The sequence below is a fragment of the Vigna umbellata genome, chromosome 8 (assembly GCF_029865625.1).
Source record: "Vigna umbellata cultivar VRB3 chromosome 8, Vumbellata_1.0, whole genome shotgun sequence".
Taxonomy (NCBI): domain Eukaryota; kingdom Viridiplantae; phylum Streptophyta; class Magnoliopsida; order Fabales; family Fabaceae; genus Vigna; species Vigna umbellata.
The window spans coordinates 34,599,053-34,614,106 of NC_142172.1; the positions used below are offsets into that span (position 1 = coordinate 34,599,053).

The window sequence follows — 15,054 nt, forward strand, 5'->3', positions numbered from 1 at the left end:
GGACTCTCTTTGGTTACGCTAGTTTGTGAATCCAATTTGGTTTATAGACATTCTCTCTCGATAGTCTGAAGCATATGTGCATCTTGTTCGAAGCCAAAGTTACCACGTCTATTGTCTCGACATTTTAGACAAGTTGATTTTGTTGGATTGAGTTTATTTATTCCAAGCTTGGCACATACAATTTGTATGCTCCAGCTTGAGGGGAGTGTTAGAGTATTTACCCTATTTATCATGATTATATTATGTCTAGAATTACCCTATTTATCATGATTATATTGTGTCTAGGGTTATCTTATTTATCATGATTATATTGTGTCTAGGGTTACCTTATTTATCATGATTATATTGTGTCTAAGGTTACCCTAATTATCATGTACTCGTGTATCAATTTATTTTTATAAATAGAAGATTATCAGAGGGATCAATTAAGCCCTCAAGAATTATTTTACAGTTTAATTCTCAAGTGATGTCAACCCTCAACTGAAAACTATTTTGATACAATCACAGGGATAGAGTGGAAGAAAAGCCCAATCTTGAAGAACATGTTGTGTCTCCAAGTAGCAGCCATCACATTGCAATTAGTGGTGGATATCTCTTCAAATTTCACGCCAAATTTGGATTTTCATGGCTGCTAAAGCTATCTTCAAGTCGAACTTAAAAATAAAACTCTTAAAAAAATGTTGCTTTTTAGGGAGCATTTCACTTGTGGTGCTAGCTAACATAGAAATGGTGGATCCAGTCCTAGTTAGGGTTCAAGTAGTTTTTCTCTTTTTTTATTTCCTAGAGTTATTCCTATTTGAGTCCAACATTTTGTGGTGGGTTTACTTAAACGGATTAATATGAAAGAAAGAAAAATTTTATTCAAATTTATTAATTTGAAATAGTATATTAACATCTATATATAAAGAACTTTAACCCTAAAGTAATAATTACAAAGAGATCTCTAGAATCTTCTAACAACTTATATCAACTTCAAGTAATGCATTTAATATCCTACTAACATCACTTCCCCTCAAGTTGGTGACTGGTATCCATCATTCCCATCTTGCATGTGAGATCATGAAATTGCTCAGTGGGAAGATCTTCTGTATATAGATTTGCTAATTGAAGTCCAAATAGGACGTAAGAAGTAGTGATGAGGCCACTATCCAATTTCTCTTTAATAAAGTGTCAATCTATTTGTGTTTGGTACTATGTCATGTTGAGATGGATTGTAAGCAATGCTAATAGTTGGCTTATTATCACAATAAAGGATCATAGGTTCTTCACATGTCACTTTAAGATCATATAGAATACTTCTCAACCATAACAATTCAAACACCCCTTGTGCCATGGATTGGAATTCAACCTCTACACTAGACCTTGCAACAACATTTTGTTTCTTACTTCTCCAAGTCACCAAATTTATACCCAAGGACATGCAATATCATGTGATGGATTTCCTATCTGTGACAGACCCTGCATGATTTGCATCAATATACACTTCCATTTTTTATTTTTCATTTCTTTTGAATAATAATTCCCTTCCTGAACTTGTCTTCAAATGTCAGCCTTTAAATGTCTCTCCCTTGCATCATGCATGAACGGACTAATGACCCTCAGAGCATAGGTTATGTCCGATCCGTTGAGCTATGTAAAAGAGTTTCCCAACAAGTCTTTGATATTGACCTTTATTCACCGTAGGGCTGCCTTTATCACTCCCTATTCTATGGTTTTGTTCTATAGGAAATCCAATGGTCTTGCAATTTATTAGTATTATATGTTTGTCTATAGTGTTGTAATTTTTTGTACTCTGTTTTTAGTTATTTTTCAGGAGTCTTTGTCTATTTTATTTAATAGATTAGTTACAGTTCTAGGAAATCACATTGGTCTGTAACTGCTCCAACCCTCTCTCAACTGCTATGTAACTTCCTCTCCTCTTTTATATGTTCTGCTACCGAACAGAACTGTAATAATCTTTTAGAGACTGCTAATACAGCCTGCACCTTTCCAGTCACATGACTGCCTTTTCTATTCTCTAATTCTTCAGTTCATCATAAAATTCTATTATGGTATTATGGTATCAGAGCTAGTTCATGATCTCCAATGGCCACTCCCAGTCCCAATTCCCTCCCTTCTCCCTCCCAACATTTTTCCACCACTGTTGCTGAAAAGCTTGATGATTCTGATTATCTTCAATGGAAGCAACAAGTTGAACCTGTTAGCAAGGCTCATAAACTCCATCCTATGAAGCCTGAATACAGCTCTAGTCCTCCGCTTCTCCACTTCGGAAGCGTCTCCAACACGGACATGCATACGATACGTGTACAATGTGGTCTGACACAGTGCATCAATCCAGACACAGTCCACTCTTTTGATGCGGCAACGGTGACGCGGTCAACCCTTACGATACGCTTAGGACACACGTAGCAGATTCATAGTAGTTAGAATCAATTGAATTCTTCGACTCGAATCGTGAATTGATTCAAAAATCTTCCTCTGCGATACATCTATTGAGTGTATCACTTTATAGCTTAGTGGAGCTGTCATGTTTAAATAAAAATAGAGATTCCTTAGCTTCCTCTTAATTAAAAGAGAACAATAAGACAAAGTGCTAGTGGCAACACCAACAATACAATTCCCACAATGGCAATCCGAGGAGCTCCAACAACAACTCCTACAAAAGATCAGAAGACAACTCCGACAAAGGTCCGACAATATATCTGACGACAGCTCCAACAAAGGTCTGACGACAACTCTGATGAAGGTCAGGCAACAGCTCTGGTGGCGGTTCCAACAAAGGTCTAGCGGCAGCTCTGCTGGACAGCAGGGTGTGGCAGCAGTGATAGAACCACAAGTTGGGTGCGACATGGGTGCCTTTCAGGCAACCCTGAAAGAAACTGTAACTAAGATGGTAAAGAAGAAATGTCGAAGCAGGGCTCCTAAGAACAAGAGCTTTGATACCAACTTGAAAGAATTAATATGAAAAAGAAGATTTTTATTCAAATTTATTAATTTGAAACCGTACATCAACCTCTATATATAGAGAACTCTAACCCTGAAGTAATAATTCCAAAGAGATCTCTAGAATCTTCTAATAACTTCTATCACCTTCAAGTAATACATTTAATATTATACTCACAACTTTTAGTGATGCATTTAATATCCTAGTAACATGTTTGTTGAACAAAAGAGAAAATTGGAAGAGCATAACTTGTTAATTGCGAACTTTATTTATTTTATAATATAATATAAGTTAAAGAATAACAATAATAATAATAATAATAGTAATAAAAGCATAATGTATGATAAAATAAACTAAATAATTTTAGTAAAAAATAAATGAAACATGATATATATATATATATATATATATATATATATATATATATATATATATATGCATAAAAAGCTAAACAATAATAATAAACTATAAAAATGTAATAATAAGAAATGTATAAATAATGAAAAAAATAATAATATAAAAAACTATATATATATATATATATATATATATATGTGTGTGTGTGTGTGTGTGTGTGTGTTAGAAGTGGACTTTAAGCTTAACTCAACTCCACAAAACCGGCTTGTAGGGTGAGGTTTGCACCCACTTATAAACTATGAATTGACCTTATTTCTAGTCGATGTAGAACTTCCAACAATATATATATATATATATATATATATATATATATATATATATATATATATATGGTTGCCGCTATGTGCTGTGGACTACTATGCTCTAGGCCAATTATGTTAGTCACTCAGAGAAGACTCTCAATTTGTTATACTGAGTAGTTAGCCTGTCCAATTTGTTACATAAGATGTTAGGGTATAAGGTGGGAGGTAATGATAGGGGTTGGAAAGTATATGAGAAGGATAAGAGAGGTAGGAGGGAAGTGAGGCCGAACGGTATTGACCGTAAAGGCCGAACGGTAGCCGAACGGTGGAAGGCGTGGAGAGGTCTAGCCAAACGGTGGAAGGCGGTGAAGAGTGACTATCCTAGGAAAATAATTATAGTAAATAAGAATATATCCTAGGAAAATATTTTGTATAAGATATGTACTGTAAATAAGGATATATCCTAGGGAAATATTCAGTATAAGTTAATTATAGTAAATAGAATTATATTCTAGGGAAATAATTAGTATAAATAAAGCTAGAGGCTATTGTTAGGTTTATGCTTTTGATTTGAGAGTTTTGTGAAGGAGGTTATGCTCCAGAATAATTGACGCAGGTTATGCTCCCAATTATTGTTTGCTCTATTTGATTCAGTTATTCTTATCAATAAAAGAGGTTTATTCATCCATTTTCTATTGTTCATTGTTCTGTTGCTTGGTTTGAGTGTGTGAGAGGGTGATCTCGTTACATCTCCTACTCGGATAGGTAACATAAGCATCTACACTTTAAATACTATGTCATTGCTCTTGAAAATATATGGATAAAGAATACTCATATCACATTTTCACTCAATTCTCTTTACATATAAACTCTATTAAGAGGCAACAAAGGAAAGTTAACCTTTTCCTATTTAAGCTATTGTGAAAATTAAGTACCCCGATTTGCAAATACTTACCGCAAAGAAACCACAGTAGCCCATCAATTCATCTGTGTCAAGAACTTTGCCCCGGAAGGCGCTTCCCTCCAAAGCCATTGGAACAATTTTTAATTCAATAGGCCGTAAAAGAGCTGTCTTCTCAGCAACCTGAAAATTTAGTGAACAGTTTTTTAAGTCCAAAGGTAGAAACAAACAGTAATTATAATAGGAGACTTTAACAAACTAGTTATCAATTAAGAACCTCGTTAAGTTATCTGGTTTCACTACTCTTGGTATCCTCCATTTCCATTGTAATTGTTCATTTCCAATATATAATTGCATTTTTAGGCTCACATAAAGCATTATCATCCAATAAGCTATCACCAAATCCCCACCTCCCCACCTCTCTTTCTGCCCATCATTTATTAGCTTTACCACTAATCCTATATATTTTAAGGGGGGAAACCAACCACTTAAATACTCCACCAAACATCTCATACTAGTCAATGAGACTTAAGCACCTCATAACACCGGATCCCTATCAATTATAAATGACAGTTATTGTAGATTCAGTGGCATCAAACACACTCTCCCAAAATACATTATGAGTGTTTCTAGTTCAGAAACAGAAGACTAGTTATTTTAATAATGTGAGGAAGTTATTTTCTTATTGAAAAGAATTTCGGGTTTCTTGGTTGGCACTGGAGTCCGGGCAGTGTCCCTCTTCATTGGTTTATTTGATAAAGGGTCAGTAAGAACAATGAGGATCAAATCTTTTGGTGTAGTAAGTTGGAGAAAACTGTTCAAACCTCCAACAATGTCCTTGTTCCTTTACACTTGTTACAGTATAGATTTTATTTATTACTTATATGATTTTTTGTGCTCTACTCCTGGCTGTTTCAGTAGAATCACCATTTCCTTCGCAGAGACTGAGAACTCAGTCTTGCAACATAAAACATGTTTCTTGTTCTTTGTTGTACCTTGCTTTCACCCTTTGTTGGATATCTTACCATCCCCCTAGTTGAAACTTCCACCATATTTTTGGTAGAGCAGGGTTGTATTTGAAAAAGAGAAGGCAGGATAAACCTTTTTCCAGTCAACATAATCGATAAGCTGATCATCCATGGTTTCCTTTGCTGCCAAGTACAATATTTTTTCTCTCTCAGCTTGTGTCGGTCTTTGAAGATGAAATATTCTATCCATGCGACCTGGCCTCTGCAAGGCCTCGTCAATTTGCTTGAGATTTCTTGTTGTAGCCATCAAAACAACTCCATCTTGTTTCTCAAATCTGCATTGTATCAACTGCTGAGAATGAAGTTATGCTCATATGTAAGGAGTAACTAACAACCAAAGAAACAAAGACTAATGGTTACCCATCAAGTTCCACGAGCAGTTGATTGATGAAAGTTTCATGGTCTTGATTTTTGGTATGAATATATGTACCACGTACACCAGCAAACAGATCAAAATCTTCCACAAATATTATCACAGGAGCCTACAAAAAGCAACAAATAAATCAGGATATGAAGAAACACAATCTAGGAATTAAAAGATCAACAAACTCATTCAACCAGACAACTATACAAGTATATAGCATGCATAAATGGAAAATAAGTTACAAAAAAGGGACATCAATACAGGGAGAAAAAGTGGACGAGAAGTTGTAAAACATTATCATACATTTATAAGGTAGGAAAACGTGTTTGTAACAATGTTAATTTTTTTAGCATACAAATTCACATTTTGAAAATAAAGATTACATGCATAATTTGAGAAAGAGTTCAAAATATAAATATTTTACTATTATTTCCAATTCCTGTCTTTGACAAGGTTTTGAGTCACCTCAGGTTTGGAGGAAACCAAACCAGAGGTGGGGCCAGTTGATGGTTGGCCAGCCATTCCAGTCCAATTCCAAGATTGCTGGAATGAACATATAAACATAATTTGACTAAGATAACTATCACAACAAATGTATGACGCATAAATTGACTGAATCAAGTGTATCAAGGCACAGCCAAAGGCCAAATGAAACTGAACCATGTGATGTTCATATAGATTTACTTCTAATTAATAACTTATTTGGTTCATAATTATAGAGTTAAAAATAGTGAAAGATAAGAAAATAGAAAATAGATATTGTGGTTTAAAGAGGATAACCAGATCTCTTGCTGTCTGAAACAATTCACGAACATTGGAGGCACTTTGTCCAACCCACAGCCCAGCCTCCAATTGCTGGGCCTTAATTTCAACAACGGGCACCTTAGCCTCAGCAGCAATAGCCAATGCTAGAGATGTCTTACCGGTACCCCTCTCACCTACAATAAGAACACCCTGCAATACAGAAAACAGTTCCCAGTAGTTGACATGGGCATTTCAAACCAAAGTGTATGAGACTTTAGTTATATAATGAAAGGGCAAGCAAAAATGTTGGAAAGGCAGTCAACTACAAATTTATATTGCTACAAATATGATTATTAGAATTCAGAACAAATTATGTCTAATTCAACCCAAAAGCTAGCTGAAAAGTGGAGGACGGCCAAAGACTGGACATCAAGAATGAGATTTGAAGGATTAGACAACTATATACGTGGCGTAATAGCAATACCAGTGTGAGCTAAGATAGCATGTCTAAGTTTAATTGAGAACAAAACGATTCAATTAAAAGCCAAAAGCTAGACCAAGGGAGAGGAGTAAATACAAATATTTTAAAACCTAACCAGTCAAGAAACAAATTCAGAGTTCAATGGTTTGACTATAGCTGAACTTGAATAGGTATAAATAAAATAGTATAAAAAATATATTAGCATAAATTTATAAGCTAAAAACTTGAAATGAAAGATAATTTTATAGGTTCTTAACATTCAAAGTATAGACGAAAGTTCAAATCAAATATATCATAATGTTTGCGTCTAAGTATCAACAATACACAATAATATCTATTAAGAATGACTAGTTTTCTTTTAGAACAAAAAAGAAAATGAGAAATTTCTTTAGGTTGCACTTTTACTCTTTCAAGAAAAAAATCAGAATAATGGTCTGATTTTTTAAAAAAAAAAGGTAAATATTAAACTCTCATGGAAACATTATTTCTTGGGACTTATAAGCTTTACATCAACTATAGAGATGACAAAAATTGTGTTTATACGTAAGGACAATTCTCACCCCATAACTCATCTTTTGCGTTGAGTTTCACTCAAATTCTAAGATAACATTAGAGTCGATATAAGTGATTGTTGTTAGCCTATCGGATCATCTTTATTGAATTGTTGTCAAACCCTTCAAATATGTGCTATTGTGCAACCTTTATGTTGGAGATATCCAGTCCTCAAGTAGGGAAATATCTTACTAAATATTTCCCCTTATTAAGAATTGATTTTGTTCCTTATTATTGTATATCTTTTTCATTATCAATAAGAGTACTCAAGGGTGTAATTATTTACTTAAAATCTCATAGCTTTTTTTTCTCACCATTAATTGAACTAAATAAATAAGGTTAACTTAAGCAGGTTTAAGTAATTTCAAGGTTGCTTTTATTCAAAACAAGTTCTTTTTGTGCATCAATTTACAAGGGAGTAGCAAGAACCTAAAATCTGATAAAGAGAGTTGTCACATCACAATTTTGAAAGAATATATAGAATGAGAAAAAAGAATCTTCATCAAATATCATACCCGAGGCGCCTGTGCACCCATTTCCTGGAATGCCCGTGGATTCTGCAAAAATGCCACAACTTCATTGATTTCCTCTTTCATAGACTCGACGCTAGCAAAGTTCTTCAATGGTATCGGCGGTTTCTTCACCCTCTGCATAACAGCTATAAGTTTTAGTCATTTCCTTGATGAGGTATTATCCAGTAATAAAACAGAGAATAAAAAGTTGTCGAGTTTTAACCTTCATCTGTTCAAATGCGGTCTTTATGGGATCAACGCCGTCCTTTCTCCTCTGCTTGATTTTTTTTAATTTTTGACCAATGTAATACTTCTGCAAGATAGCCAAAAACAGAGAAATAATACTTTGTTAAATCTTGCACCATGGTAACATAAATTTGTGTACTGGTCCTCATTCCATCTAATATAGGTACATTAACAAAACCGACAACTACAAACTATACTGGCTTTGGCCCACCCAAATTTTATTTTTTAGGTGTGTTTGGAACAAGAAAAATTATTATCATATTTGATGATCTAACAACCACATGTTTTCCAGATTAGAGAACTTGCTAAAAATGAAATTGTCAAGAACCAATTCTCCAAAAAGCTTAAGCTGTAACAGGCCCAGTCACACGAGTTCATATGAATTAAAGTGCGAACAACTAAACCCAATTTTACCTTCTGAAACTTTAATTCAATAGATAAGGGTAATCTAGATCAAAATCACTTGGTTTGTGTGTGTTTGCATGTTTGTATTTGTATACTAAGCAAAAATACAAAAGGGGTAAAAACCCAAACTCCACGAGGACCCTATAGACTGAGATGCAACAAAGATAAGATTTTATGAAGTTGTACAATAGTTAGCAAAAGAACTTTTCCTGACATTCCGCCTCAAATTAGAACGTACAAATTATATGCACCAATATTATATATATATATATATATATATATATATATATATATATATGAGGTGTGTGTGTGTAAAATAGAATTTCATCACATGCTAAGGTGTACAGGAGAAAGAATAAGAAAAAGAGAAATGACTTGGTTTCCATGTATGCATGAATGATAGCAGCTGCTTCTGTGACTAACTTTACGAAATGGCAAAGTTAGAGAGGGAGTGTAAGGAAATATTGATTCTGCTCTGGACTGCATGGGGGAATATAGGTTTGGGAAGATGTGTGAAAAGTGGAGAGCAATTGGGAAATAAACTTTTGGGAGAGCGATAGGTCAGTTGAATACCTAGTAAATAATTTTTTTTATCAGTCCACTCAGAAAAATTGAAATAGACTCCAAAATGATAGTGACTTCTGCAGAACTTTTTAAGACTTTGATTTTCCACAAAAAGTGATAGGTTTAAATAGAGTATAATATAAGTGATACATAAATAGAGTACAATATAAACTAGGAATTAGTGACAGGCACATAAACTAGGAGCAGGGTTTTAGGGATTCTCCAAACAGTGATAAGATAACCATCAGAAAATTATGCAGAAATCTAAAAAATAACATACACAGGATGCAAGAACAAACTTATACCACTCGCCGCAATTTCCGCCTATTTGGATCTCTTCGCAAAGGCCCAAACCCGAGAAGTCTAGGAAGTTTTCTCCTCATAAATTTGACCACATGAAACAAAACAAATCCATATATAGAAGCTCTGACTAAAAACCAAAAAGACCATGAACTTTCTTCATCTTCGTCTGTTGATTGTCGGGATTTAAAATTTGATTCTGCCTCTGATTGCCATTTCAAGTACCATGTGGTGTCAACCGTCTGGTATATTTCCTCTGGCCAAGCCATTCCCAATTGTATCCTCACCTGTAACATAATGACAACAAGGGCTTAAATTTATTAGTTAAAACTAATAACCTCAATTGCAAATGACAATCAGGAGTTCAACAATACCGGGTATGGGACTAAAAATTCCACAATAGGAAACACCATCACCACCATTATGTCATCAGTGGTATCCTTAATTTGGGTAAAGATCCAATTTTTTGCCTGTGTGACAATTCTAGAATTCCATAAGCCACTAACAATCCCATTACACACTCTTAATATCAAGAGAAGCTGTTGGCGAATATTCAATTCAGAGAAAGGAATCCACATGAGATGAACAGCTGTTGGAATATCACATGCAAGCATTTTCATATACAGCCCATCAAATCCCCCCAAATCTTCAAAAAGCATTTCAAATTCCTGAAAAAAAAGAAAACATATTTAATAATCACCATACAAGAAATAAAGCCAAAAAAAAAAAAAACTTAACAATAAGAAAGAGAATATATACAATAATTACCTTTATGTCTACATAAAATTGTTTGTCCTCCCCCTTTAATTCGATATACATGGCACCCCAATCATGCCTAATACGAACATATTCTATTAGCTTTTTTGAGACAGCATAAGGAACAGCCACTGGATCAATCTCCCATCTCTTCTTCTCTTCATTATACCAAGTCCTTGAAACTACTCTGTCGCGGTCCAAAAGAATCCGTTCCTGCAATAGAGAAGTAGGAAGTAGGAACTAGTCAATGCCAGATGACAATCAAGCATTTTCCCACTTAATGCCTAATAACAAAAGGCCAAAAATAAGTTCAAATCAACATCTTGCACAAAATTATATGAACAATAACTTATCCATCATTAACACCTCACAAAAATACACACTTCTGCTTTATGTTACTCCGTTGATATGACTAGAGAAAAGTCACATGAAAAGAACCACTGCAACATACAAGATAATTATTAAACAATATGATCCTCAAACTGCAAATCATCTATTTTTTTAGCTTGCCCTTTTGCAATTATATTATGGACTTAGCTTCAAAAAGTATCACGGATCAGCAGCTGGACACTTCAACAATTAAGACAATTATACAACCCAATAGGAATTAGAGTAATTTGGTGGCAGAAATGATGCTATTTTTTGTTACTCATACAACTTCAAAAATTTGGAATAGCATTAACATGATTAAAATTGAGGGGCTTCATATACAGTATCAACATATTAAGAATAAATATTACTGTTGTAAATCCTTCTGGATCAATAGCAGCAGGTAATTTGAAATCTAACATAGTTGAGTTTAAAATTCTTAAAGCTTTTACTATCACTTGCATGTCAAGGAAAGCAGATATTGGTCTCCTCCAGATGCAGGTTGGATCAAATGTAATACATATGGAGCTTACACCGGTAATGGTAAAAAAGCACCATGTGAAATTTTATGAAATAAAAAGGTGAGAACGTGGGTTGTTATGCGAAATTTATACAAGCAAATTAAGCTTTTGATGGGTGTTATTCAAGCTATTGACATTGCAATTCAAAAAGGTTGGAGAGTTCTTTGGATGGAGAAGGATTATTTGATTACTGTGAAAGCTTTGTCTAATAGTTCTTTAGTTAGTTGGAAATTAATGAATAGATGGAATAATGTTTTGAAGTCTATTATGGGTAGGAAGTTTACACTTTCACACATTTTTAGAGAGGGAAATAGGTGTGCAAATAGGTTATGTTAGAAGTCTCACATCGAATAGAGATAAATCCGTTTTACAGTATATAAATAAATGCAAACCTAACTTTATAAGTCAATATGTGAGATTGAGTTAGACTTAAAGTCTACTTTTTAAGAGGTTAACTGCTTTTGGTCCTAAAACTTTAGATTTCACTCCGTGGGATGGAGTGCCTCCTTATTTTGTCATCAATCTTTTTAGTGATAGTGGTCTCCCACATTACAGATTTTTATAGTTGGCTTTGGTTTGGTCTGCCACTACTGTTTTTCTTTTTTCTTTTAATTCTACTAACTATGTTGCATTTGATCGACTCAAGTTGGAGTGTTAACCAGGTTAGGATTGCAACTTCTATAATGATGCAATAACATTCTTTACTTCTTATTTAGGAAAGGATAATGACTCCTGATAATTAATAAACAAGTGAATGAATCACGTCTCAATTAGAGATGTTCAATTCCATTCTATTGAATCAAAAGTATTTATCTGAGTTTTGAAAATCGGTCTAAAGCAATTCATTTAAAATTATTTAATAATAAATTGTTTTAACTTTATTAAAAATAAAAAACAACCAAAAATATTTGTCCTTTTCTTTTTATTCTACATATAACTTACTTTTATCAATAAATATCGATGAGTAATACTATTGAAATTGTAATTTAAGCATGACAATATATTTTATTTTAATTTTTATATTTTTTAAAATTCTGGGAACCTATAAATTTATGTTTTATTTTAGCTTTTAGCATCATTATGATGCTATATTTTCTAATCTTACTGTATATATTATTTAATTATGATAATAATTTCATTAATATTTTTCCAACTCTAATTCTACCTTGGTTGAACCATTGAACCTTGATTCAGTGCCTTGACTGGTTCAATGACTTGCCTGATTTTAGAAACATTGGTATACGATACACGTATGTTTCTACAATTCTAGTGAATAATTCAAAGATACAAAAACAATTAACCCTTAGTATTATTGACATTTTGAGTGAACTTTCACACGTAGCTTTCCTAAAATAATGTATGCCAATAATATTACTCAAGATGTCCTTGAAGAGAACAGACATCAAATCTTAAAATAACTGATTTGATTATTTAAAGTTTGAACCCATAATAAGGTCTATTTTACCATTTAAGTTACCAGATAAAAAAACAGAAATTGGCAAGCATGCATAATAAACATATTGATGGGATTACAGAGTCTAATAATCCATCTATATGGAAGGTATACTCTATGAGGAGGCATAGGATGTAGAAATAAGATCGTGTGGTTGTTCTGTAGGACAGTTATGCATTTAGTTATGCAGAATGGCAGCATAATAGCTATATTTAACTCTGCCAGACAGTTATTTAGCATGTTTGTCTAATGCAGTGTAGTTATGTAGCAGCTATGTATCCTAATATATGGTCTGAGAAGGATCACAAGGCAGTGTAGTTTGGAAAGGGTGAATTTTTGTTGGAGTTTCTCAACCCTGGGACATAATTCTTGCTGTAGTTTCTGTAACTCTGTTCAATAATAACAAACATCACTTTATTTGGTATTCTATTGCATCAATAAAGAAATACAGTGAAAAAGTGAAATGGAACCTCCGAACCTGTCTTTCAGCCACATATTGTCTACCAAACTCAGCATCTTTTATCAAATTGTGTTTTAAATTTGCCTTAGCTTCTTCACGCCATTTCTTCCAACCATGGTATAGATGGAGACCAACAGCTTTGGGAAGCACAACCTCCTTATTTCCAAACATCCACTTTAACTCAACTTCAGGAAAGCCCTTAACCACATCTTCGTGTGGTGAGTAAATAATACTACGCTTTTCCTTGCCAAACTTCTTCATTTTCTTTCTTATCTGAGCCTCTAAATTCCTTTGCTTCTCCCTGGAATCTTTAAGAACTCTTTTCAAACGTTGGGCAAAATAAATAGACTCTTGGTGAAAGAATGGTTCAAGATCTTCAACATCCAAAATGCTAGGAAGAATTATTTGTTCAGCATGTTTTCTATGCACAGTTTCCAAATCTTTTTGAATGACAGATTTTGAGAGCCTGGTAACTGAGCCAGTAGGCAAACTGCAACCACATGACAAGATGTTTGCATAATGACATACAAATTCAATGGTATTATGCTAAAACTAACTCACAGGACATACAATTAATAATACTTTAACACTGAGAAGAAGAAAAATTATTCATTTCCATTGATAATAAAAAACCAGTACAAGAGAGTGTATTATATATGTTGAATATAGTGAAAAATTATGTATGAGATTAATATCCCTTGTCACTCATGGCTTGAACCAAAATTTTAACCTTCAATGCCTCTTGCATTGATGTGTAAACTATAATTGCATTGATAGCAAAGAGAAAATTAAGTGTTGCCCACAAAGGTATTTAGTGGACACAAATAGAAAAATAGAAAATGTGGCACAAAACCATTTTCCTTTTCTTAAGGCAATAAGCTATCAAGGTTAGGCTCGTAGTTATTATTCAAGGAATTTTCTAAAGGTTATGAACACTTACATTCAACATTAGATGATTGGAGTTATACTTGGATCAAGTTAGATTCCTTTTGTTTCCTCTGGTATTAAGCATAGAAGAGACTCCCTAAACCACTAATACTTAGCGTTAATCCTGACACAGTAACATATTTGTCCTTAATAGAAGCATCTTTGTGAGGTGTACAAGAGTAGTATCAATATGATAAGATTTTTGCAACATAGAGACAAAAGACAACTCAAGTGACTCAAGCGACTTAGCTTCTATAGAATTCTTTCCCAAAAGCTCAGCACACATGTCAAAAGATTTTGTTTCTTGAAAAGCAACATCCACATAGGTATAAACTTTTCAACTTAAAGGATGGGAAAAATTATATCTATTTTAAGGACATGAAATGACAGACTTCCAAGATGATAAAGGAGAAACCAAATTTGAAAGGGTAAGAACTAGCACAAGACTAAAAACAAGAGAAAATCCCTTCTTTCCTGATACTAGTTCACATTGAAGATCTTACCATCTAAGTCATAACATGAAGAGATATCTTGTGTTAGAGTAAGTATCTAAAAGATTATCCCAAATGTCTCAGGAACTAGAGTAGAACATGTAGTTTTTACTGATCTTTGTGGTCATGGAACCCCATTGCCATGTTATGATGCAAGAGTCATCATTGTCCCAAGTTGGAAAATAATGATTATTCTAGGATATTACCCCTCCTTCGATACAATTAAGCATCCCCATACCCTTCAATGTGCTCCTAATGAAGAGGACCCATTAGAGGTAGTTTCGTCCATTGAGATGATTATCTTCAAGTAGATGCAGAAGATCAGCGTTACTTCTTAGGGAAATTTTAAAGGAGGAACTAAATGTCATGCTAGAAGA

At 33.8% G+C, this 15,054-nt stretch overlaps 1 protein-coding gene across 1 annotated transcript in view; it reads right to left on the reverse strand.

The window, feature by feature from the left end:
- The window catches only part of EMB2458 (FtsH extracellular protease family), a 28,429-nt gene that overhangs the window by 11,094 nt on the left and 2,281 nt on the right, over window positions 1-15,054 (reverse strand). Inside the window, exons 2-11 of the mRNA XM_047309167.2 lie at window positions 13,278-13,749; window positions 10,469-10,669; window positions 10,075-10,368; window positions 9,706-9,987; window positions 8,409-8,498; window positions 8,189-8,320; window positions 6,677-6,850; window positions 5,893-6,014; window positions 5,606-5,807; window positions 4,559-4,687 (exon numbers count right to left, since the gene is read on the reverse strand). Of these exons, the coding sequence (XP_047165123.2) occupies window positions 4,559-4,687; window positions 5,606-5,807; window positions 5,893-6,014; window positions 6,677-6,850; window positions 8,189-8,320; window positions 8,409-8,498; window positions 9,706-9,987; window positions 10,075-10,368; window positions 10,469-10,669; window positions 13,278-13,749 (2,098 nt within the window). The remainder of the gene's footprint in view (window positions 1-4,558; window positions 4,688-5,605; window positions 5,808-5,892; window positions 6,015-6,676; window positions 6,851-8,188; window positions 8,321-8,408; window positions 8,499-9,705; window positions 9,988-10,074; window positions 10,369-10,468; window positions 10,670-13,277; window positions 13,750-15,054) is intronic.